The sequence below is a fragment of the Astyanax mexicanus genome, chromosome 22 (genome assembly GCF_023375975.1).
Source record: "Astyanax mexicanus isolate ESR-SI-001 chromosome 22, AstMex3_surface, whole genome shotgun sequence".
NCBI lineage: Eukaryota > Metazoa > Chordata > Actinopteri > Characiformes > Acestrorhamphidae > Astyanax > Astyanax mexicanus.
In genome coordinates, this window is record NC_064429.1 from 17,792,970 (window position 1) to 17,817,496 (window position 24,527).

General features: G+C 37.8%; 1 protein-coding gene across 2 annotated transcripts in view; it reads right to left on the bottom strand.

Moving 5' to 3' along the window:
- The window catches only part of gc (GC vitamin D binding protein), a 95,739-nt gene that overhangs the window by 50,589 nt on the left and 20,623 nt on the right, over positions 1-24,527 (bottom strand). For both annotated transcript variants that reach the window (XM_022664865.2, XM_007257701.4), the window contains exon 4: positions 18,360-18,571. In XM_022664865.2, coding sequence (XP_022520586.2) covers positions 18,360-18,571 — 212 coding nt within the window. The remainder of the gene's footprint in view (positions 1-18,359; positions 18,572-24,527) is intronic.

The window sequence follows — 24,527 nt, forward strand, 5'->3', positions numbered from 1 at the left end:
TCCAGGAGAAATCTGGAGCTACACTTTGTTTTTCAGCTTGGCTCACAGGATATAACATACTTAGTTAAAAATGTGAATTCCTTGTTACGTTTTACAGTATTTACATTTATTTTCATCTGTTTAAATCATACGTGGTGCTTTTTTCAGGTAAAACACTCATATTGCTGAGATAAATGGATTAGTGTAATTTGCTTTGGTGCCTCAAACTTTTGCACAGTACTGTAGAACTCACTTAGTAAACTTTTGACTTCCTCATCAATATTTTTGTGTTTTGTTATTGATATTGCAGGCTTTTTGAAGGGTAATCTTCTTATGTTTTGGTAATTTGTATCTCGTAGGCGTGGATTCTGGTTACTGTATGCCAATATTTTCAGATCTTCAAAAAAATGGCTTAAGCTTAGACCATTTATCATATTTATTTAGGACTTCAGACAACAGAGAAATCCTATCTTTCCAGATTAATCAATGTATTTTTTACATTTTATTTCCTGTCACGCATGCATCCCCCCGTCACGGTAAGCTGCACAACAAGGTAGACAATTGTAGCAAAAATTGGCATTTAATGAAAACATGGCTTATCTAGAGTCTCGTAAAGCATAGAAAAGCAAAGGACAGCTGTCAGCAGAACTTCTCTCTTTTTCTCAAATACATGTTTCGTTTTAGAGCAAAATAACAGGATTATACATAAGATTTTCAACCTGAATCTGAGATATGTATTTACTATTCAAAAAAAGGCACCTATAATGCAAAAAAAAAAAAAAAAAAAAACATACAAAACAATAATTACACCATCAACAATACAATATGCATACAATACATACAATATATTAACTGAATATTAAGCAATGCGTTTTCTTTAAAAAGTAGAAGTAGTATTTTTTTTCTTTTTCATTTACAGATTCCAACCTCTAAATATTCGTATTAGTGGTGTCAATCGATTAAAAAAAATCTATCCAGTTAATCACAACACTATTCTGTGATTAACTGCGCTTAATCGCACTTGTTCTTCTTAAGCACATTACGTTTTTATAGTAAGTATTTAAATGTTAGCTAAAAGAATGAATGTAAAAAATGTAGAATGCAATTATATTTATATTAGTGGTGTCTAGTATTAAAATACTAATAAATACTTGTATGTTTGAGGGAAGATAAAGCCAATGTGGGGTGCTGGAATAAAGAATGCATGATTAATTATTAGTATATTAGTTATTATTAGTATAAAAGAGTGTAGTTTTTACACCTGTAGTTGGTTTCTATGACCCAGATCAGTTGATGATCTCCCTCTGTTTGGTTTGGTTTCACACAGGCATAAACCTAAACGCACCAAAATGCGCACCAATAAACCACGCGAGCACATTGTCTCCTCTGATTGGTCAAAGCTATCTGGCGCAGTAAATACAGCGAGAAGATTCTGTGTTCCAGCGCGTATAGCAGTACAGTGTGAAGCTGCTTTAACAGAGAACACTGAAAATCCGCTGCTGTGCTTTCAAACAGTGTTTTCAATTGGACGTGCAGCGCAGATGTGAGCAGTGAACGCAGCACATACTGCGTGTGTAAACAGGATGGAGCAGCAGAAACAGTGTTTGTTCTTTGTAGTAAATTATCTAGCTAATATATCAGATTAAACTGCGCCAAATCAGCAGCTTAGCTTAATTAAAAAGGAGTATATTTGATAGCTGGGTCAAATAGTTTGCATAAACCTGATATAGAGAAAATAAAGCCCCGAATATTTGCCAGAGTGTGTCCAGTCTCTCAGTTCCTTCAATCACAACGCAGAGGGTATCAACACTCAAGGGAAGAGACAGAGACACACACACACACACACACACACACAAGCCGGCTACACTAACAACCCTAACAATGTGACATTTGTTATGTCATTATATTATCATATAATCAGTGCCATAAATGGCCTTGAAATCACAATAATGTAATGTATTACAATTATTTCTGGGACAGTATATCATTCAAACAAAGATAGGTCAAAATCGTGATAGGCCAGTTTCCAACAATATCAATAATTCTCAAAAGTGCTACACACACTTGGTTTAATGCTAATTGATACACGTCCAGCATAACAGACATTTGAAGCCCCGAGTAACAGTTTTACTGTCTGTCTGAGCTGCACTAATACAGTCCTCTCCGCGCCTCGTGTTCAGCATCCCAATGTGAAAGTAATGTCCTCTGGACTCCAGTGTCACAGAGGCTGTAAGTGGCTGCTAGTTATCTCCACCCAGAGTATAAGCAGCCACTAGTTTTAAATGTTTCCTCTGGTGTCACTTTTAATGTTGTTTCTGTTGAGGAAGTGTGAAGAGGAGTAGAAATCTTGTTGCATTCTGATACACTGAAGTTGCATAATCCTGTCCAGAGGCAAAGTTATTTTTCCCACACAAACACAAGATGGTGGGAGGTATCGGGAGAGGAAGAAGTCTAGAGGAAGAACAGTACCCCACAAACACACACACACAAAAACACACACACATGAAAAGATCTGCCTGTACTGTCTAACTGTTTGTAAGCACAGTGAGAATGCAGTCATTGTCCCTGTATTTACGCTGTTTGTCTGGTTTTGACAGTAGCTGCCTCTCGCCGTCTAACCATTGATTTTCAGACTCAGAGTAGGTGCTTCAGGCCTACAGGTGTTAGCATTTGTGTCACAGGGGCTTTTTTTAGAACAATAAGGTGTTTTGTTCTTTGTTCAGTGCAGGCTTTTTTTGTTGTTATTGTTACATTTTTACCAGCTTCTGATTTTTAATAGCTGCTTTTCTGCACAAAGTCCAACTGAGTAGGTTTCCCTTGTGAAAAAACTAAACAAAAAAACAATATGCCTACATTAATTTACCTACATTAAAAGTTAAAAAGCTTATTGGCAATTTTATCAGAAGTGCAAATTGTTGTTTAAATGTTGTTTAGTCGTTTCTATGCAGAAGCACGTTTTCAGTTTATAAATACTGACTGACTCAGGCATAAAGATTCAGACTGAAAAAAAAAAAAAAAAGATAAGTACTGTTGTCTAATTGCTTGCAATTTATAAAGAAGAATCCATTTCTGCAAGCATGCCATTCACAGCAAGGCAGTATCACAGGGCAGAAAACGAGAGAACGAGGTAAAAAACGAGGGAGCTAACAGAGGCAATGAGATAACGCTTTGTACGTAAATAAATCTGTCAATACACGAGAAGGAGTGATTGGCATGAGGGTGTATTTATATCGAAGAGAGCAGGTGTTTTTAATATTCTGGTGATTGATGTCTTGCAGGTGCTGTGTGCAGTGACATGTGATCATGAATAGGTGTGATGTCAGTGTGTGGCGCATTCTGGGAAGTGTGGTCTGGAGGGTGGAGATTGCATTGAGAGCTGAGTGTGGGAGAGACAGGAGCGCTTTTAGCACCAGGTGTGACACCTACAGTTTTGTGAAAAAGTATTTGAACCCCCTACAGATTTCTATTATTTCTATTGTTCTTACATTTTTCTAATTAACATACACTTTTAATTTTAACTGAGTAAATTTGAATGTGAAGTATTTGTCCCCCAAAACTAATAACTTAGTTGTGCCACCCTGGGCTGCAACAACTGCAAGTAACCTCAAGTGTTACAGATAAGGGGCAATGAGTCTTTCACATCTCTGTAGAGGAATTTTGGTTTACTCTTCTTTACAGAATTGTTTTAATTGTGACACTTTGGAGGGTTTTTGAGTATGAACCCCCAGTTTAAGATCATGCCAAAGCATCTCCATCAGACTTTGACTAGGCTTGTTCTTAAAACGTTGTTCGGTCTTCTGTAGTGACCTTCTGGATGAGTTGTCCATGCCCTTTTTAAGTAATTTTGGTGAGCGGTGAGTTAACCCTTTTTTATGAACAGAAAATAAAAAACAGAATTTGCAGGTAATCTGTTATGCACATTCTGCAGTGTGAGATACACGCCTGTGATGGGGAGTCAAATTTTGGTATAGTGGAAACCCTGGAATACCTGAAAAATACACTCTCGTGGCACCATGATGGCACATTGCGCTTGGGCCCATATCACCATTTGCAAAGGGGGATCCAGATAATTGTGTTAAATGAGTTATACATCTGTTTCAGATGGAAACTAAGCATAAGCTCTATCCAGATGGGATTAGTTTCTCAGGGGGACATGTGCAAAAATATTTCACAATACTCAGTGATAAACTCATCCGGACTGCAATTTAAAAAACAGGAGGACCAGTGAGTTTTTTTGCTTTCTTGGTCACATGACAGCTTGTTCAGTAGCTCCTCCATTTCGCTGTGTTGTGTTTACATGGAGCTCCGTGGAAACGCCGCGCCCAAAGTGTAATTTACAGTGCGTGACAGTGGACAGATAGCTATTTTATTAAACGAGTGACGAAAATCAAAGATGTGCGTCCAGACGGGACTGCAATTCTGTTTAGTGAAAAACAGAAGAGGACGTCTGAGAAAAGCACATACTTGGTTGTTCCAGACAGGAATAAAATCACAGAGGACCCCCCCCCCCCCTTAAAAGAGAAAATTACCCCAGGACCCCCTGAGAAACTAATACCATCCAGATTGGGCTAAAGACAGATTGTCTTGGTTTCTTACAATGGCATTACCATATACCATATTTGCATACCGAATGTAAACCATTCCCACAAAGCCAGTGATTAAGAACAATGTAATATACAGCATTACAATTAAATGGAATATTGCTTTAATTGTTTTGATTCATTTTGTTGGGATTAATTATGTTACTTGTATTTGGCCTTCCCCTGTTTGGAGGAAAGCAGGGATTCTTCTCTACAAAACATCAAAATGTGCTTTGAATTTATTGGCAAAAAGTGGATTCCATGTGTTTTTTCATGCTGTCCAGACTATCAAAAATCAATCCCATAAATAGATTTGAGCTAGGAGTCTGAACATTGCCTTATTCAGACTTTGTTCTAGTCAATGTAGTATGCCTACTGAGGCATGCCCGAACGCTTGAGACAGAGGAAAATAACAGGAGTGTGAGATGATGTAGTGAACTATGGGGCTACCTAACATCCTATTGAACCCTAGATTAATAATTTAGCTGCTATCATGATGCGGAAACTTTTGGAAGCTGTGGAGCTTTACAGTACGGCCTATGATGACAAGACAAGACAAGACAAGACAAGACACAGCAAGACTAGACAAACCATATTCACTATGGATGCACAGATGAAATTTAGCTTGGTAAGTAAATATAGCTAATAGTTAAAAATATGGGCTAGCATATAATGTTTATATGGTTAAGCATTTAAACAAAAATCAATCTACTATTAATGCAAATTACAGATGAAAACTTTAATAATTTTCTGAGGTAATCTAACATACTAGCTTGAGATGCTTCACATTCCACCAGTGGTATATGTTACCCGGTTCAGGAACCATTGGTTATTTAGATTTACTTCCTGTCCGAAAACTCACACTGGTGATTTAGATAGATAGATAGATAGATAGATAGATAGATACTTCTATCTATCTATCTATCTATCTATCTATCTATCTATCTATCTATCTATCTATCTATCTATCTATCTATCTATCTATCTATCTAAATCACTAGTGTGAGTTTTTGGACAGGAAGTAAATCTAAATAACCAATGGTTCCTGAACCGGGTAACATACACCACTGGTGGAATGTGAAGCATCTCAAAGTAGTATGTTAGATTACCTCAGAAAATAATCATTTAAAAAATATGAGGGAAGAACCACTGTAACTTTTAGCACTGTAAGAGCATCAGCAACTACATGCCAAACAAAGTTAACACAGAAAACTTCTAGAAACTAATTTAAAGGTAAAATGTAATGGTTTTATTAAAACCCCTAGGTAACATTTAACGCATCTATCTTGCAAAACAATTATTTTTAAGCGATTGTTAAGAATAATAAATTAATATGACTTCATTTATTCTACCAGGCCCAAAACAACTAGCTTTTATCAGTGGACCTATAAATTAATTCTGGACTGTAGCAGAAATGCTAGGGGATCTGAAGCAGTTGTGCGAAAACTTTAAATAACTTATGTTGATGCCCACCAGCCAAAGTGAATGTCTATAAGAGGTGTATGGTCTGTAGAGTGCAGTATGCCTTAGATTAGCAATCGCCACATTCTCTGTGCCAAAATGTATCTGTGCTTTAGAGCTGAATGTAGTCTGAGAAAATTGGTTGTTGTCAGTCATGTGTGTTTACCATGCATTACATCACCAAAGCACCATTTACAGTGACGTATTTGTATTTGCATTTATGTCATACTTACATTTTTCAGATTATCAAATCTTTATTAACTAAATGGCTAAATTGGAGCAGCCTGGTGGCCAATCTTCATTAACTACACATTGCACCAGTAAGAGCAGAGTGTGAAGGTTCAATTAGCAGGGTAAGAGCACAGTTTTACTCAAAATATTGCAATGCACACAACATTGTTTAAAAGAGGACAAATTGTTGGTGCACGTCTTGCTGGCACATCTGTGACCAAGACTTTTTTTCTTTGTGATGTATCAAGAGCCAAAGGTAAAGTCACCAAGTACGACCAACCACATCCAACATGATTAACTATGGACGCAAGAGGAAGCTGTCTGAAAGGGATGTTCGGGTGTTAACCCGGATTGTATCCAAAAAACATAAGACTGGTTGACCCTTGACCCTCTTTTGGCAGGAATAACCTCAACCAAAATTTTTTTGTTTGTTTTCCTTACTATAGATTTGTCAACAAAAATGTTAGCATGTGCCAGAGATTTCTATAAGTATTCAGCTGACACTCTAGGATTCTTCCTCACCTCATTGATCACCTCATTCTGTGCTGTGCTCTTGCAGTCATCTTTACAGGATGACCACGCCTAGGAAGAGTAGCAACAGTGTTGAGCTTTCTCTGTTTGTAGACTGTCTGTCTTACCGTGGACACATGCAAAGATACTTTTGTAACCCTTTCCAGCTTCATGCAAGTCTTCTGATAGCTACTTTGTGCGAGGCATGATTCACATCAAGCAATGCTTCTTAAGAACAGCAAACTCAAAACTGGTGTGTGTTTTTGTAGGGCAGGGCAGCAATAACCAACACATTTAATCTCATCACATCCTGGATCCTGGGGGTTCATATACTTTTTCCCCTCTCACTGTGAATGTCGAAATCGAAATTTGCCAAAAAATGAAACAGATTTCATAGGGCTCTAGAAGAAAATTAAAGAAAGGTAAAAAAAAAAGGCTGACTGTTGTAGAATAAAACAGTGACACAATTAACACAAATATATTTTTCTTCTGTCATCTGTCAGTGACCGATTGATGCAAAAAGTTATCACATTCTGTTGGCTTGCCAGTTTATAAGCTACACAATTGACCCTTTTTTAGCATTTCTGCCCTACTGGTACACTATGTAGGTTTTTAATTACTGTTAATGTTGCCCACATCTTTAGCTACACAACTTCCCTGCCTCCCTGTCACTCATCCATTAATGAAAATGGACTTCAGGGGGCCCTTTAGTGCCTCCAGAACGTTCTTCAGCTCCATTAAATAAATATACATCATTATTTTAAGTACGTTTTCTGTTCACTCAGCAGCGCCATCACGTCTCCGAAGTCATAATACACAGAAAGCGCAGGGGGCGAGAACCTGCTGCTGCTCTAATCTAGGTCTGCTCTGTGAGGCATGACTCAGAGTATTGTGCAGTCGCGCCTTGACTCCTACTGCTGAAGTGCAGCTGGGCCATCATTAACCAGTTAATTACATTTAAAGTAAAGTTCTAGAGGAGTCGGGTGAAATATTCTTTCTGCTTTTTGTTTCACCTGGAGTTCTGATACTTCAGTAACTTCAGAGCACTTCAAATAAAACATTTGTACAAAAGAGCTTCAACTCTGGTATCTGGTGGATTTTCTTCCATTTTCTGCTCATGAACTCTCCTTTCACAAAGTTTCTATTGGATTAGGACTGGTCAGGACTTTCAAAGGATTTGGCCATTACAAAACAATAACTTTATCCAACTTTAACCATTCCTTGGTAGGACCACATACAGCTCTGGAAAAAACTGAGAGACTATTTCAGTCTGATTTTGCTATTTATAGGTAAATGTTTGAGTAAAATGATCCATGCTGTTTTATTCTATAAACTACGGGCAACAAAGTGCATTTATGTGGAAAAAAATGATAAATTGCTGAAATGAGTTTTCAAACCTCAAATAATGCAAAGAAAACATATTCATAATAATGAGTTTTAAGATTTTAGAAATCATTTTTTGGTGGAATAACCCTGGTTTTTAATCACAGTTCTCATGCATCTTGGCATGTTCTCCTCCACCAGTCTTACACACAGCTTTTCAGCTTGGTTTGATGACTTGTGATCATCCATCTTCCTTTCCATTATATTCCAGAGGTTTTCAATTTGGTAAAATCAAGGAAAAACATCATCATTAAATGGTCTCTTATTTGTTTTCCAGAGCTGTATGTAAAATTAATTTACTTTTTTCTGTATTAAGTCTGTAATGTCCAAAAGAGTAACCTCTTAGTCTAACCACTCAATGTGTATTCAGTGCAATTCCACAGTGCAAGTTCCACTGTCTTTATAAATCATCAAAATCGATGAGTCTTGTTTTGCACCTGAGGCAGACAGAGCGGAGAGAAAGCTGTGAGAAGACAATCAAAAAAGTGCCAGACAAGGTGAACGAGGGGAGTTCTCATTAGGATTGTGAGACAAATGCAGAAAGAGAAAATAACGACGGTGCTGATGTTGCATTCAAATGACTTCTTTCTGGCATTAATCAGGGCTAATATGTGAAGATTTTATTCACATCTTACTGAGATTAGCAGTTCGTCTTCCAGCATTTAAATACGTTTAAGCAATTACAACAGTGTATAGAGTCACTGTGTGATTGGAGAAAAGAAAAGAAAATAGCAGAAGATCACGGACCTCGAAATAAACCTGAACTTTAAATGAACCTCAAGCCAGAAACCAAGCCTGGCCATTCTGTCATCGTACCTGTCAGAAGCAGAGAGGCTAAGAAAACTTTAGGCTGGCTTTATTTTAATTTGACATTTAAAGGGAAGGGAGAATGTTCCTTCGATATAGTGGGAAATAAATGCATATATGCATTAAACATGGGCGTATTTCCCCAAAGTGCAGCTAAATCACATTTGACCTTTTTGAGTCCTGAAAAAAAAAAACAGTACCCCTAAAGGCAACAAAAATGTCATCCGTGCTATTCTTGCAGCTTTTAACTGCCTTTGTCTGAATGTCTGGAATTGTCTTCTCCAGTGTGTTTGTCTATGTTTATGGTTGGTATGGACATACCAGAGATTGGGAACTTAGGAAAGTATTAATCAGTGGTATTAATCAATTAAATCATTAAATTTAGATTACAAATAAAAATATTCAGAGATTAATTGATTGGAATTAATAACATGCATTTCTTATTAAGACTGAAACTTTAAAAAATATCAATGTTAGATGTCAAAATTTAAATATATATTATATTAAGTGTTTGCAATCGCTTAAAGTGAACATATATTCTACACCTAGATTCTAGAAGTCCTTTGCACAAAATAACTCTCATAAAGTAATAACTGTCATAAAGAGACCCCTCATCAGCTCTATTCCTGCCAGTTTTAGTCACTTTCAGAATGGGTCGTTTAAGGGCTCTGTCACTTTTATGCAAATAAGCTGTCGCTGGCCAGGCACTATGTATACGCTGCACATTTACCACAGGTTAGTGTTAGCTAGTCCATGCTTAATTGTGTTAGAAGCTCACAACTCATTGTTTAAAATACTTACTGTACATTTACCACATCTGCTACAGGCAGTAGGTACAGATCCCTCCCTCAGACGAAGTCTGCTGGCTAAAAGCAGTAGTCCGAAATGAAGTTCTTAGCAATATTATTTTCACATAAAGAGATCTAACCAGCTCTATTCCTGCCAGTTTCAGTTCAGAATGAGCCGTTTAAGGGCTCTGTCACTTTTATGCAAATAAGCTGTTTCTGGTCACGTCCCATGTACATGCTAAGTGTTTACTACAAGTAGTGTTAGATTGTGCTAAATGGCAAAACACAAACAAGCTAGTTCATGCTTAACTATGATAGAAGCATAAATCTTATTATTTTAAAGTACTTACTGCACATCTACCACAGCTGCTGACTTGTCACAGACAGTAGGTACAGATCCCTCTTTCAGACAAAGTCTGCTAGCTAAATTCATTAACTTCTTTGCATAAAATCACTCTCACGTAGAGATATTTTAGCAGCTCTAATCTTGCCAGTTTCAGTCCCTTTCAGAATGAGCCGTTTAAGGGCTTTTTCACTTTTATGAAAATAAGCTGTTGTTGGCCATGCCCCATGTACACTAAGCATTTACTACATGTTAGCGTTAGCTTGTGCAAAATGGCAAAACGCAAACAAGCTAGTTCATGCTTAACTGTGATAGAAGCACAAAACTCATCATTTGAAAGTCTGAACATCTGAACATCTGCTAAATTGCCACGGACAGTAGGTACAGATCCCTTCTTTAGACGAAGTCTGCTGGCTAAAACCAGCAAATTGAAATGGCGTTTCTTCAACTAATCTTGTGGGTGGGGCTTTGGTGGGGGTTGATGGGTGAGGGGTGGAGCCATCAAAATGTCTCATAGAAGCATATGATTCCTGGAACCAAATGTTTTCAACTGATTCGTAGATGGATGTTTGTTTTTGTTTTTTCACAGGTGGAGTGTTCATAGGGGCAATCGAGACCCAAGTGAAAATACATAAGCATGCAAAAAGTAATTTTTTGCGTATTTCGATTAATCTCCAGAATATTCTGTGAATAATTACAATAAGAAACGTTTAATGCATCAAACTTGAGAAGCTTTTAATATTAGTGTATTTTACTATTAAGCTTAAGAATTGCCAGATCAAATCCCGGGTCATTCTGCTTACCACTAGCAGAGAGATCCCACACACATATCCCACAGGTTAGCTTCCTATAGACATGGCAAAAGTCACGGGACACAATCCTAGTTCTTGTTCTAGACGATAATTAATATGTGTCCTCAGGCCTGTTGGAATAGCTCTCCTCAGGAGGCTCCTCATGAAGCTGCTTTGGAGAATGTCAATAATTTGTGAAGCTAATGATCCCTTAACACTTTGATCTAAATATCTCCATTCAGAATCCGTTCTGCATTTTTGAAGATGCTACAGGGCATGGTAGGATATTAATTGCGTACTTGTATCATACAGTATTCCTGAACAGAAGACTCTGCACTCTGGGTTTTTCCATTTAGTTGTTCATTTTTGCCGTCTGTAGAAGACAGGTTTGATTTGTTTAACACGTTTTGGTCACTCCATCTGTGACCATCTGTGAATTCCATCTGCTGCTTTGTATGTCTTTACTGTCATTCTAAATTGACGCTGTATATTAATGATGTCCAATGGTGAGCCAAAACATTTTGACCACCAGGAAGGATCTGCTGTAGATTGGACTTGAGGTTCCATGATATCCCACAGGTGCTTTATCGATGCTCAATCCAATGGTACTGTATCAAGAACTATCATTTAACAAGACCTGATAGAACCACATGGGAAAGGTTTTACTTTGGCAAATCATTGCCAAGCTCTAGAATACAGAGTTACATTCACACACAGCACTTACAACTTTACAGAGAAAAACCAAAGCCTGTTATCCATGTCCAGAAGCGGTATTGACTAGTCTCAGTGACAACTGGGATGGACAGTAGGTACAGATTCCTCCTTTAGACAAAGTCTGCTAGCCAAAACCAGTAGAGCAAAAAGGTGTTTCTTTAACAATTCTAGTGAGTGGGGCTCTGCTGGGGCCCCCTAGCCCCGCCTATTGAGTGTTCTCACCTGTGTCATTTTTTTAGCCAGCCCTCTCATTAAGTTCCCCAGTTGTTCATTGTCTGTCCCTGTGTATATGTACCCCGTGTTCCTGCAGTCTTTGTCAGGAAAAGTGCTTAAACAAAACTGCAATTCTTAAAAAAAAACAAAAGTCAAAGTTAAAGTCAAATGAGCGCTTGGCCAGCCAGGGCACTATCAGATAATGGTTCGTCCCGCTTGTTTTAACATGGTAAACACGCAGGTTACAATAATAATAATACTCACCTCTGAAAGACGAAAGAGCTAGCACTTAGCACGGTTAGCGAGTAATGCTAATACTACTCCAGTCTTGGTGCTGGAGAATTAAACTGAAACTCCTGTATAACGTTGTACTTATGGCTTTACTGTTTCTTAATACCTGACTGGTAAATTTCATATATAGAAGGGGCGCCGGATTAAAAGGCGCACTGACGATTTTTGGGAAAATTAAAGAATTTTAAGTGCATCTTATAGTGCGAACAATACTATATTCACTGTATACAACTCTACCTCTTCACAACAAAACTGATGCTCTCAAACTCTTGACAAGTTCAGCACAGCTGTTAACTGAAAGCCATGCCAGGTGACTCTACCTCATAAAGCTGACTAATAAAATGCAGATATGTGTAAAGCTGCCATCTAAGCAAGAGGTGCTACTTTGAAACTATAATATAAAATATATTATAGTTTGTTCGACACTTTTTGTTTACTAAATAACTCCATATGTTTTTAACAATAATAAAAAAAACATTTCATTTAAGGTGTGTCTAAACTGCTACTGCATTACTGTATCGTTAGACTGAGAAATTCTAAATGTGTTTATTAAACGACATTGTGGATAATGAAGTGTCAACTGCTTAGGACGTGATGCTGAATACATTTCCTTTTTGCACTTTTTATCATCACAAATTTCACGCCTGAACCTGAGAGTGCTATTGTAACAGTTATAAATGCAGTGAATGTGTTATGAAACACCTGGAAAAGCAATCAGCTGTTCTGAAGATGTGTTTACCATGGCAGCTGTGTTCTTAGGAGTTGAGGAAAAGACAATAGCAGGCACAGATAAGCGTCTCTTCAAAGCCTCAAGTGTCTGTAAAAAAAATCCTGTATGCTGTGGCTGCATGCAGAAGATGCCTAATGTAGTTGTTATGAGTGAATTAATTAAATTGCAAGAAATGGTGTACATTCAAGTACCTAAGATGCATATTGATGTGTCACTGTGGTGGACACTTTAAATTTAGATCAAATTTAAGTTTCATTTTTGTATTTTTTGGGGGAGGAGCTTATTTTTGCTGGTTTGTTTTCACACACAATAACTTTTTACTGAAGCGTGCATCAATTATGCAATTTACACATCACTTGCTCAAAAGTTTCATTATTATTTTTACTGGATACAGACAAATAAGCCCTATATGGACGGGATTAGTTTCTAAGAGGGTACTCGGGTAATTTTCTCTTTTATGGGGGGTCCTCTGTGATTTTATTCCTGTCCAGGTGACCATGTATGTGTTTTTCTCAGACGTCCTCTGAGAAAATTACAGGCTGAATTATCTACTGTTCTTTATTGAACTCTGTGATCCTCCGGTAATTTTAGTCCCGTCTAGACGCACATCTCTGAGTTTCGTCACCTCACGTTTAATACAATAGATGTTTTGTCCACTGCAATGCAACATAATTCCACTTTGGGCACGAGTTACCATGAAGATCCACGTAAACACAACAGTGAGTGGAAATGGAGGAGCTACTGAACTCCTAAAAGCCTAAAACTCTCTGCTCCTCTTGTTTTTTCAATTGCAGTCCAAATGCAAGAGTTTTATCACTGAGTAGAAGTGTAAAATATTTTTCACAGACATCCCCTGAGAAACTAATCTGCATGTTCTTGCATCAGACCATTTTTATTCATGCAGACTAGTGCAAGATGGGCGTTTACCACAAAAGTGTGGGTTTATTAGGTATTAGGTATTGTTAACTGATGAGAAGGAAAGTAATGCGATAAGTGGAAGGGTTACGTTACAAAGTGAACCAATTACATCACTGCACACAGACAGTAGCACCAGGACCAGATAGCTTTGTAGCAAAACCCAGAACACTTATTTCAAGAGAACCCAATAATGTATTCTAGACCACTCCCAGGCTCAAAACAGCTTTCACACTTGACCAGGCGTACCAATCACACACAGAAAAAAAGGCTTTTAGACTGTATACAGTTTAACAATGCTCCTCAATGACAGTCCTGAAGGGACAGCAAGCAGCACATTTTAGAGGTTTTCCTGCTCAAACACATCCGGTTCAACTTTAATCCAGATCAAGACCAGCTTTTGGTATTTGGTTTTAGATTGTCTAAGCTAATTTACATTGTTTAAAGGTGTTTCCTGATGAAAAAGTACCCTATGCTAATTATGGTCTAGAAAAGCACTGTGTATATACTGTATTTTTTGCACTATAAGGCACTTAAAATCCTTTAACTTCCCAAAAATTGTCAGTGCGCATTAAAACCTGGTGCAACTTATGCATGAATTTTACCAGTCAGGTTGTAAAGAGCAGTAAAGCCACTCTGCTGAAATGCAGCGTTATACAGGAGTTTCAGCATTAGGTGAGTATTATCCACTTGTAGCCTGCTGCTAACCACAGCTAGCACCGCTAACCACGCTAGCTCTTTCGCTGTTCAGAGGTAAGTAGCCTGTGTGTTTATCATATTAAAACAAGCTAGATGGGACGAAGTGCTAGATAATATTACCCTGGCTTACCTGAACACTCAGGGTTCCTCAGTGTAGCATTTTCGGGTGACATTATTGGAAATTTGCAAATCTAAGCTTACTATAAATAAACGTAAGCCTTTTATTCACCCAAACAAACAGACTTTAGGAGAGAAATCTGTGTAGATTAACATTCAGCGCTTTTTTTAAGAATTACAGTTTCCTTTCCTTAGCTTAGCGCCACTCAGCAGCGACACCATCATTCCTTACTAGTGTTGCATAATGCGCCTTATAATTCACTCTGCCTCGTGTATGAAAATAGACAAAAAAAAAACGTTTGCACCTTATAGTGCGAAAAATATGGTACAATGACTGTCAAAAAAAAGTTACATCAAGAAGGAAGTATCAGATCACAATGCTGTTTGGAAGAAATCTAAAAGCTACCAGGAAAAATACATTTTTAATGATAAATGGTTAAAATTTAGACTGATTTGGGTAACTTTTTTGAGCTACACATACAGAAATTCTGTATAACCCAGAGCATGGAGTTGTAGAGGTTCTTAATGGTGTCCTGTCATAATCTATCCCATACAGCTTTAATATTCACACAGTTCCTGCAGATTTTTATGTTGTTTGAGTGTTGATAGCAGATATGGAAACAAATCTTTGACACAAGTTGACACTCAAGTCCAGAGTCAAGTCACCATATGTACTGCCCATCCACAGCTGACTGCAGATTAGCATTGATGGATAAAATTCTCTACCTTTAACAAGAAGTTTTCTCTAACATCTTTGAAATGTTAAGTAAGAAAAATGTCTTCTGTATTTTGACTCTTATATTTTCTGTCAGAGTTTCTGAGACACGTCCTGCTACCTGGTCATTTCTTGTGTCTTTTTCTTGTTTTTTGCAACTACAGATTTTCTCAGAATGAGCCGGATTATCTTTAATAAAGCTGCTCTGCAAGTTTATCCTGGTACTTGAGACACCAGACATAATTTTCATAACCATTTTATGTAACAGCTGTAAGAGACCTCATGTAGGCATTGAATGAAAGCTAGTGGTCCTCATGCCAGACACCAAATATGAGCAGAGAATATGAGCAAGTGAACACTGCAGACAAATATATGAATACACTTGCTGGTTGAAATCAAGGACATTATGTAACAACAAAAAAACAACAACCATTATCTCATAATAGGAGTACATCTCCTAGCAGCAGAACTTCTGTGACAAAGGATATACATGTATGTAACGAATATGATATATATATATATATATATATATATATATATATATATATATATATATATATATATATACTGTAGATATAAGAATAGAGAATAGATTACATTAGACTGAAAAAATGTTTATTGTTGAAATCTGTACAATTGAACACCTTTATACAAAATGAGATATAGTACTGCATGGAGGCATGCATATTTCATATGGCATTCTGCAACCAGTTTGCCCAAAGTGCGAAAAAAGTATGGTGTGCAAAATAATTCAGACCCTCTGAATTATTTTGGGGCTTACTCTGGGGCTGCTTCTCTTCAGCAGGGACAGGGAAGTTGGTCAGACTTGATGGGAAGATGGCTGAACACTTTTGCACACCACATTTTTCAGTTTTATATTTATAAAAAAATGTTTTGAATCATGCATAATTTTCTTTCCACTTCACTATTGTATACCACTTTGTGTTGGTCTTCCACATTAAATTCCAATTAAATATACTTATGTTTGTGGTTGTAATGTGACAAAATATGGAAAAGTTCAAAGGTTATGAACATTTTTCCAAGCCACTGTAAATGCTTAATTGGAGATCTAATTGGCGAAGAAAGTGTTGCAATTGGGCAGAGACATTCCAGAGAATCCCTTGCTGTGTGATTGGATTAAGGTCAGGATTTTGACTCCGCCATTCTAGCACATTAAATGTATTCTTCTTTAACCATTATTTGGTAAAAAGACTCGTCTGCTTAGGGTCATTGTCTTGCTACATGACCCACCTTCTCTTGAGATTCAGTTCATAGACACATGTTCTAACATTTTCCTTTAGAAATCTCTGTTTCAGAATGTATTGTTCCATCAATAAAGGCAAGCTGTCCTGGCCATAATTCAGCAAGACAGGCACAAACCATGATACTACCACCACCATGTTTTACAGATGGGATCATTTTCTTATGCTGGAATGCAGTGATTTCCTTTTTTCAAACATAATGCGTTTTATTTAAACCAAAAAGTTAAATTACACATCTATAACAGTATTATCACATGCCTAGCTCTTGAAGTGATCTTTGTTGGTTGACCCCTTCCTGGGGAGGGTAACAATGTTTTTGAATTCCTTTTAGTTTTTAGAGATGCTTTTGTAAACTTTTTCAAGCCCAATGAGGATCAACAACTCTTTTTCTGAGGTCCTTAATAGTCTCCTTTGTTCATGCCATGATATACTTCCACAAACGTGTGTTGTGAAGAGCAGGAGCAGACTCTCACCTGATTGTCATCCTATTGGTTTGCCTTTAAACTAACTGCTAATCCTAGAGGTGCAAATACTGTTACCCTCACAAATATGTAATATTGGATCATTTTCCTCTTTATCTACTTTTAGGTCATATTTATGCAGCATTTTCTGTTCTATCCAATTCAGTTTCTAAAGCCACGTTGGAAAGGAAAGCAGGAAAAATGTATGCTGTGTTTCTAAGATATCATCAGAAACTTTATTCTGCTGGAAAGTGCTAATACTCCTCTATCTACGAGGTAGCTTTTAGAGGCAATAAACATTAAGGACATCTGGTTCCTATTATCAGCACTGTGAACATATCGGACTCAGTAAGTTTCAGCAGAACAGACCATTTTTCATTAAACCACTTCTGACACACTAATGGCTTTAATCCATAAACCTATATTGCAGCTTTTACAGGAATAAGGGGACGACCCTGTGATGAGACTAAATGAGTTTATTCCAGGCTCATACTATACTAACAAGCAGATTGCTTGTTTGGAAAGCAGACAGACTGCAAAGCAGATGGGATACCCTCCCAAAATCCCTGCCCCATTGCGTACATCATCCACACAGTCTGTCTCTGAGTAAAAGTCTCATTATCTGAGTCCAAAAATTCCCAAAGCGTTGAGGAAAAACATCAGCATTACTGGGGTGACATGTTTGGAAAGTTACTATCCAATCCCATGGTCTTCTAGAGGCATGAAGAGAATGGTTCTGCCTTGTTTAGGGACACTTTACCACAGATTGCTTGTCTTGGCCAATCAGATTTTAGAACCAGACCTGTCCAGCTTAACTAGCACTGACTGGATAAAGCTCCCTAGCCTTGGCTATATAAAATCTTGGGATGCTTCAAAAAAGTGTGCTATTTTGTAATATGAGGTTCTGATTTACCATATTTACTATAGTCCAATATACTTGCCTCTAAAGGGCATAAAGACTAGCACTCAGCGTGGTTAGTGGCTAATGCTAATGCTGCTCCAGCAGTGCTAGTCTGTATAACACTGTAGTTCAGCTGAGGGACTTTACTGCTCCTTACAATCTGACTACAAGGTTCACTGTCGATTTTTAGGAAAATGAAAGTTTTTTTTAGTGTGAAAAACACGGTAAATGTCATGTTACTGTGGATAAGAGCATCAGCGTATAAACATCATAAACACTTCTCTTTCATAAGTATCACATATAAAGATTCTTACATTGTGAATGCAGTATTCATGGGTGGCCAGAAGCTAAAACCCAAAACTGAAACTCCAACATAAACTTCACACTGCAAATAATCAGCCTAAACCCCGGCCAATGCCTGCTGCTGAAATTGCTTCTCCACGAGTTGAAGTCATGAGCGTGTCCTACCTCATGGCGTAGCCGCTGGGGTCCTTTGTGTACTGAGTGCAGATCTCCTCAGGCATGGGCTCCATCATTGAGGGCAGCTCGTCTGAAGAGTAGCGCAGAGTAGCCAGGCACAGTCTTCTCTCATGGCCTTGGACGGTGCAGCACTGCTCGATGCCAGGGTGCTTAGGGAATGGAGAGTCTTTCCCACATGACTTGTCTGAGATCTGTGTAGCCTGGAAAAGATGGACGTAATTAATTAAACACTATCATTTGAATGTTCAAAATCGATGCCATGAAAAAAGTATTTGCCCCAAACAGATTTTCTGTTTTTGCTTTTTTGTCATACTTTAATTTTTCAGATTATCTGATATGATCATTTTAATTTATTAATAGAAAAAAGCAATCCAAACCAACCCGGTCCTGTGTAAAAAAAAAAATAATAATTGCGTCCATGAATTGTGTGAATTGATGTGATTATCTACACTTTTTGGAAATCTGAGTAACTAGCCACAACTAGGCCTGGTTTCAAACCTGTAGAATAAAGAAATCACTTAAATAGAAGCTTTCTGACAACAAAAAGAAGCTAAAAGTTCTCAAAAAGCAACACATCATGCTGTGATATTAAGTAATTCAAAAACAGAGCTATTATTTAAAAATGAAGATAACACTTGGTGTGGTGAACCTTCCCAGGAGTGACTGGCCCACTGAAATGACTCCAAAAGGGCATGGACAACTCATCCAGGAGGTCCCAAAAGAACCAAGAACAGCATCTAAAGAACTGCAGGTCTGGCTTGCCTCAGTTAAGGTCAGTCTTACTGATTTAATAATGAGAAGGAGACTGGTCAAAAATGGTATCCATTGGAGATATCCAAGGAGAAACCCTGAAAAAACACAAAAGCCTGTCTCTCGTTTGCCAGCTAACATCTTGATGATCCCCAGAACTTTGGGAAAATATTTTGTGGGCTGCAGAGAGGAAAGTGGAACTTTTAAGACACAATTTCAGAAATAGTACTGAATCGTACTGAATGTAAAACATGGTGGTGGTAGTGTGATGGTCTGGGGTTGCTTTGTTGCTTCAGGATCTGAACAACTTGCTGTAATTGATGGAACCACGAAATCTGCTGTCTATCAGACAATCCTGAATGAGAGTGTCCGGCCATCAGTTCGTAACCTTAAGCTCAGGCATACTTGGGTTCTGCAGCAGGACAATGATCCTGCTAGTCAAAGTCTGATTGAGATGCTGTGGATGATCTTAAACAGGAGGTTCATGCTGGAAAACCCTCCAATGTGGCTGAATTAAAACATTTATGTAAAGAAGAGTGAAACAAAATTCCTCCACAGTGCTGTGAAAGACTCATTGCCAGTTATCGCAAATATGCTTGATTGCTGTTTTTGCTGCCAAGAATAGCACAACCAAGTTATTACATTTTTATTAACTACTTTTTTCACACAGGGCCAGGTTGGTTTAAATAGATTATTTCCCTTAATAAATAAAATGATCATTTAAATATTATCAACAAGTTTTAAACAAGTATGTACTTGTTAATCTGAAAAAAAAGCACTGTATCTGTTTTTTAAGCCTTGGTTTCAGACTCAGCACTGTGGTTGGAGGAGCTTATTTCTTTAAAATCATATTACAGTAATGGCACATGTGAGGCTCAGTGCTATTCTGCCTAATGTGAGACTTCTGCACTCTCACAGCTTGACATGGATCTCACAAGATGGAACAAATGAAGACTGTGAACACCTTCAGCTGAAGTGAGGTGAGGACAGTCTGGAGGTAATTATTTTTTAATTATGAGATTGTAAGCTGTCTCGGTGGGACAGCCGCTAACACAGGCATAGTACCATTAGCTGGAACTTCTGAGGCAAGCTCTATCATTGTTATTCTTTTTCATCCAGTGCTAACCACACACTAAAAGAAAAGTCTTTGGAAAGACTTTCACAGTGCAGCATGGAAAAAGTATGTGAATCTTTGGATTTAATAACTGGTTGACCCTTCTTTGGCAGCAAAAACCTCAACCAAATGTTTCCTGTAGTTGCAGATCAGACCTGCACAACAGTCAGGAGGAGTTTTGGACCATTCCTCTTCACAAAACTGTTTCAGTTCAGCTGAATATTCTTGGGATATCTGGTGTGAATCGCTCTCTTGAGGTCATGATGCCACAGCATCTCAATTGGGTTGAGGTCAGGACTGGGTCACTCCAGAAGGCGTATTTTCTTCTCTTGAATCCATTCGATTGTTGATTTACTTCTATGTTTTGGGTCTTTGTCCTGTTGAATCATCCATCCTCTGTTGCGCTTCAGATGGCAAAAAGATGGTCTCAAGTTTTCCTGCAAAATGTCTTGGTAAACTTGGGAACTCATATTTCCGTTGATGACGGCAATCCGTCTAGGCCATGAGGCGGCAAAGCAGCTTTAAACCATGATACCACCTCCACCATGTTTCACAGTTGGGATGAGGTTTTGATGATGGTGTGCTCTGCCTTTTTCTCCACACATAGCATTGTGTGTTCCTTCCAAACAGCTCAATTTGGTTTAATCTGTCCACAGTATATTTAGCCAGTACTGCTGTGGAACATCTAGGGGCTCTTTTGCAAACTTCAAACGTGCAGCAATGCTTTTTTTTGACAGCAGTTGCTTCCTCCGTGGTGTCCTTCCATGAACTCCTTTATTGTTTTTTGTTTTCCTTATTGAAGATTTGTCAACACAAATGTTAGCATGTGCCAGAGATTTCTGTAAGTCTTCAGCTGACACTCTAGGATTCTTCCTCACCTCATTGATCATTCTATCAGAACACATTTAATTACCAATTTATGCAGAAATCCAAGTAATTCCAAAGGGTTGCAACTGTATATAAATTTGATTTAATTTGATTTGAAGAATTATAGTTTTGTTTTCTTAGCTTAGTGTTAGTTAATTAAGGATAACAGGAGAGTTAAAACAATATTTTGAACTTTCATACCTAAGCTTAGGGCATAATTGGATTGTTTTTTATTGGTAATGTTCAGGCTTTGCATCATTCACACTTGCAGCCCTTAAGGTGCATTGTGTGTTTTCTTACTTGCCATAAATTTGCGAGAAAAAAAAAACAGGATGCAACACTGCCAGCATGAACAGCCAACAGCTCCTACCTTTCTGAATCATGTAGAGAAACATACTCCCACAAAACCACTTCCTCCTGCTGAAACTGAAACTGTGAGGATTATCCGTTCAGACACAGAGTGTAGATAATAACTGTTAAAGGAGCATTAGTTCGTTTTTGCATCCTTTTCTTATTAATTAAAAACTAAAAAATATTATCATGTTATTTTAGTTAGGGCATTAGAAAATGTCTGTCAATAGTCTGAGAGAACATGTTTAAGAAACAAAGCACCACTTTATACTTTATATCTCCTCTCAGTCTATATGGATATAAGTGGATAAAATATGCATAGAATGTATGATATGTATATGTACACTACCAGTCAAAAGTCTTAGAACACCAACATTTTTTCCTTTATTTTTAAGGGTAATTTTAGATCTTCAGATCCAGTCAATAACCAGAAATGGTAAAACACAATTTAGTGTACAAAATTAAAGTAAACTGCCAAGGCCTTGACAAATGAACAAAAACTGAAAAAAGTAATTTTAGTATTGAAAAAAAAAAAAAAACAGTCTATTGAAAAAGAATTTTGTAAACCATACATCATATATTTTTCAATAAAGAAGCCATGATTTTTAGCAAACAATTCACTGATTACAGCTTACAGCGGGTACTGTAAGTAGTAATGGAAATAAACTGAGCTTTGGAAATGGATTTAAAAAATGTCTGTAGTACAGCAGTGCTGGAACAGATCATGTTACTGCACTCTCTACTGCAGCATTTACACACTTACACACTGCACATTCATCATACACACACTTTTATCAAAATAACTAGAAAAATACACAAAAACACTGATAACTTGTGGTGTATTAAAATGGTAAAACACTGTATTCCATATGAAAATCTATTAAGGAGTCTGTCCATACACGTAGAATGCTGGGTCATTGGGTTTGCCTGTAGAGTGAGGGGTCTTGGGGTTCATTGGGCCGGGGGCCGAGAAATTAGAACACCCCACATCTGTTTCTACTTTAAATTGTTGGACTCACGCCTGAAAACATACATGTCCGTTTATGGTAAAGAAATGTGATATGCGTTGATCTTAGCGTATAAAAACTCTGGGAGAACAAAGAGAGAGAGAGAGAGCTATGGATCAGATTGGGGAAACCTCTCTCCAAGCAAAACCGGTTTGCTTGTTAATGATGCTGTTATCTTTTGTACTAATTATTCTTTTTTCTGTAATAAATTTCTTATATACAAAGAACAGTATCAGCGAAGACTTATTTCATGCATCTACATGGCATCACAGCTCAAGATACTACAAACTCTAACTTTTAAAGGTATGAAAAGTCTTTTCTTTAGAGAAATCACAGATGAAGCCAGAGAGCGGTGAGCACTGTTTCCTACACTTTGAAAAAAGATTCTTGGAAACTGAAGAAAACTGTTACAGAGAGATGTCTGGCTGACGCACATGGCAACAGCAGTAGCTCTTAAATGGGCTATACAGGACTGCTACTGGACAATTAAACAGTAGAGGTGTTCTAAAACTTTTGACTGGTAGTGTGTATGTAGTGTTCATATATGAGAAGGGCTTGAGTGATTTGAGTCTGAAAATAATAATGTTATTAAATTAAGCTAAAACATGAATAATTATATCCGTTTTATTAAAGAATTATCTTCTAGTTTTTATATTTTCCTATGTTTTAATCCTTTATTCAGTAAATTCAGCTGCATTAAGGTGCACACCTTGCTGACCCAGGTGTTCAGACACACACACACACACACACACTTTGGACAGGCTGCACATGAGCCCAAGGTCACTGTGCCCCAGGGAAGAGGAGCAGGGGGATTGCATCCTCTGGAGTGCCCGTACCTTTGGGATATTTTGAAACAGCGTTTCTGATCCAGAAATAATAATTTAACATTAGTACTTGACCCCACTAATGCTCCTGTGGCTTTAGCGAAATACAATCCTTAATGTTAAACATCTAGTGTAAAGCCCTCCTAGAAGAACAGAGATACTTACTGGGGCAAAGGTGACAAACTGTTTTTAATCAATTTAATTTGGTGAGAAATATTAAATGACCAATGCCCTATCATACACCCTGCGCAAGGCACGTCCTTGCTATCTTACACCTTGTCAAAAGTCTGTTTTCAAAACTTGTGCCCACACCATTAAAATAGCATCAGAGTTTAAAAATAAATCTACACTGATGGGCGTGCTGGTCTGAAAATGAGGTGTGTTCAGGTCAATATCTGGCGTGTTTCTATCTTGGTGGCAGAAAACACAGGTGCTCCACTGACTGATTAAAACCCTGACAACAGTCACCACTCCCTAAAACAGCAGCCCAATCCTATCTTAGTCATGCACACAAATAAAAACACTGCACATCCAGTTTATACATAAACAATAAACAGAATAAAGAATAAAATAACATTGCTGTTTCCTTACATGAGCTGCTGGCATACCTTCACAGTGTAAACAAGCAGGTCAGTTTCCTCTGCAGAGATGCGAAAAAGATCTGCACTGTAAAGATACCAACGGGCCAAAGTCAGAGTGCAGCTACCTTTTAAAGGGTATGACAACTAGCACACTGATTGGTTATTAATTAAGAGAACAAGTACATGCCTTTTGCGCATTGCGAGTCACATAAGGTGTAATTTTTGCACCCTTTAAGATATCAAAGACACGCCGACGCGCTCTAAATCCAGCTGTGTGGTGCGCAATTGACCAGTGCGCTATAGATTGCCAAAATAGTAATTGATTGTATTTGTTTTGGTGGAGCCAACCAACAAATCTGTATTGAGACACTGATCAGTGCAAAGGACAGCAGTTTGATTTTAGATGCCACAAATCCAGAAGGCAGGACAATCCTCGTCCACATACTTCTGCTGTCTCAAGAGCTTACCTTTAAGACACAGATGCTAAGCCATAGCCAAACACCAAACAACCAAATACATCCCATACTGAATATGTATGGGATGCTATTGGACGCAGCATTAGGAACCTCTACAACTCCATACCCAGATGCCTGGCATGTTGTGTCACACATGCTTTACACACTACTTCTGTACATGTAGCTCATTAAATATTGCCCATCAAC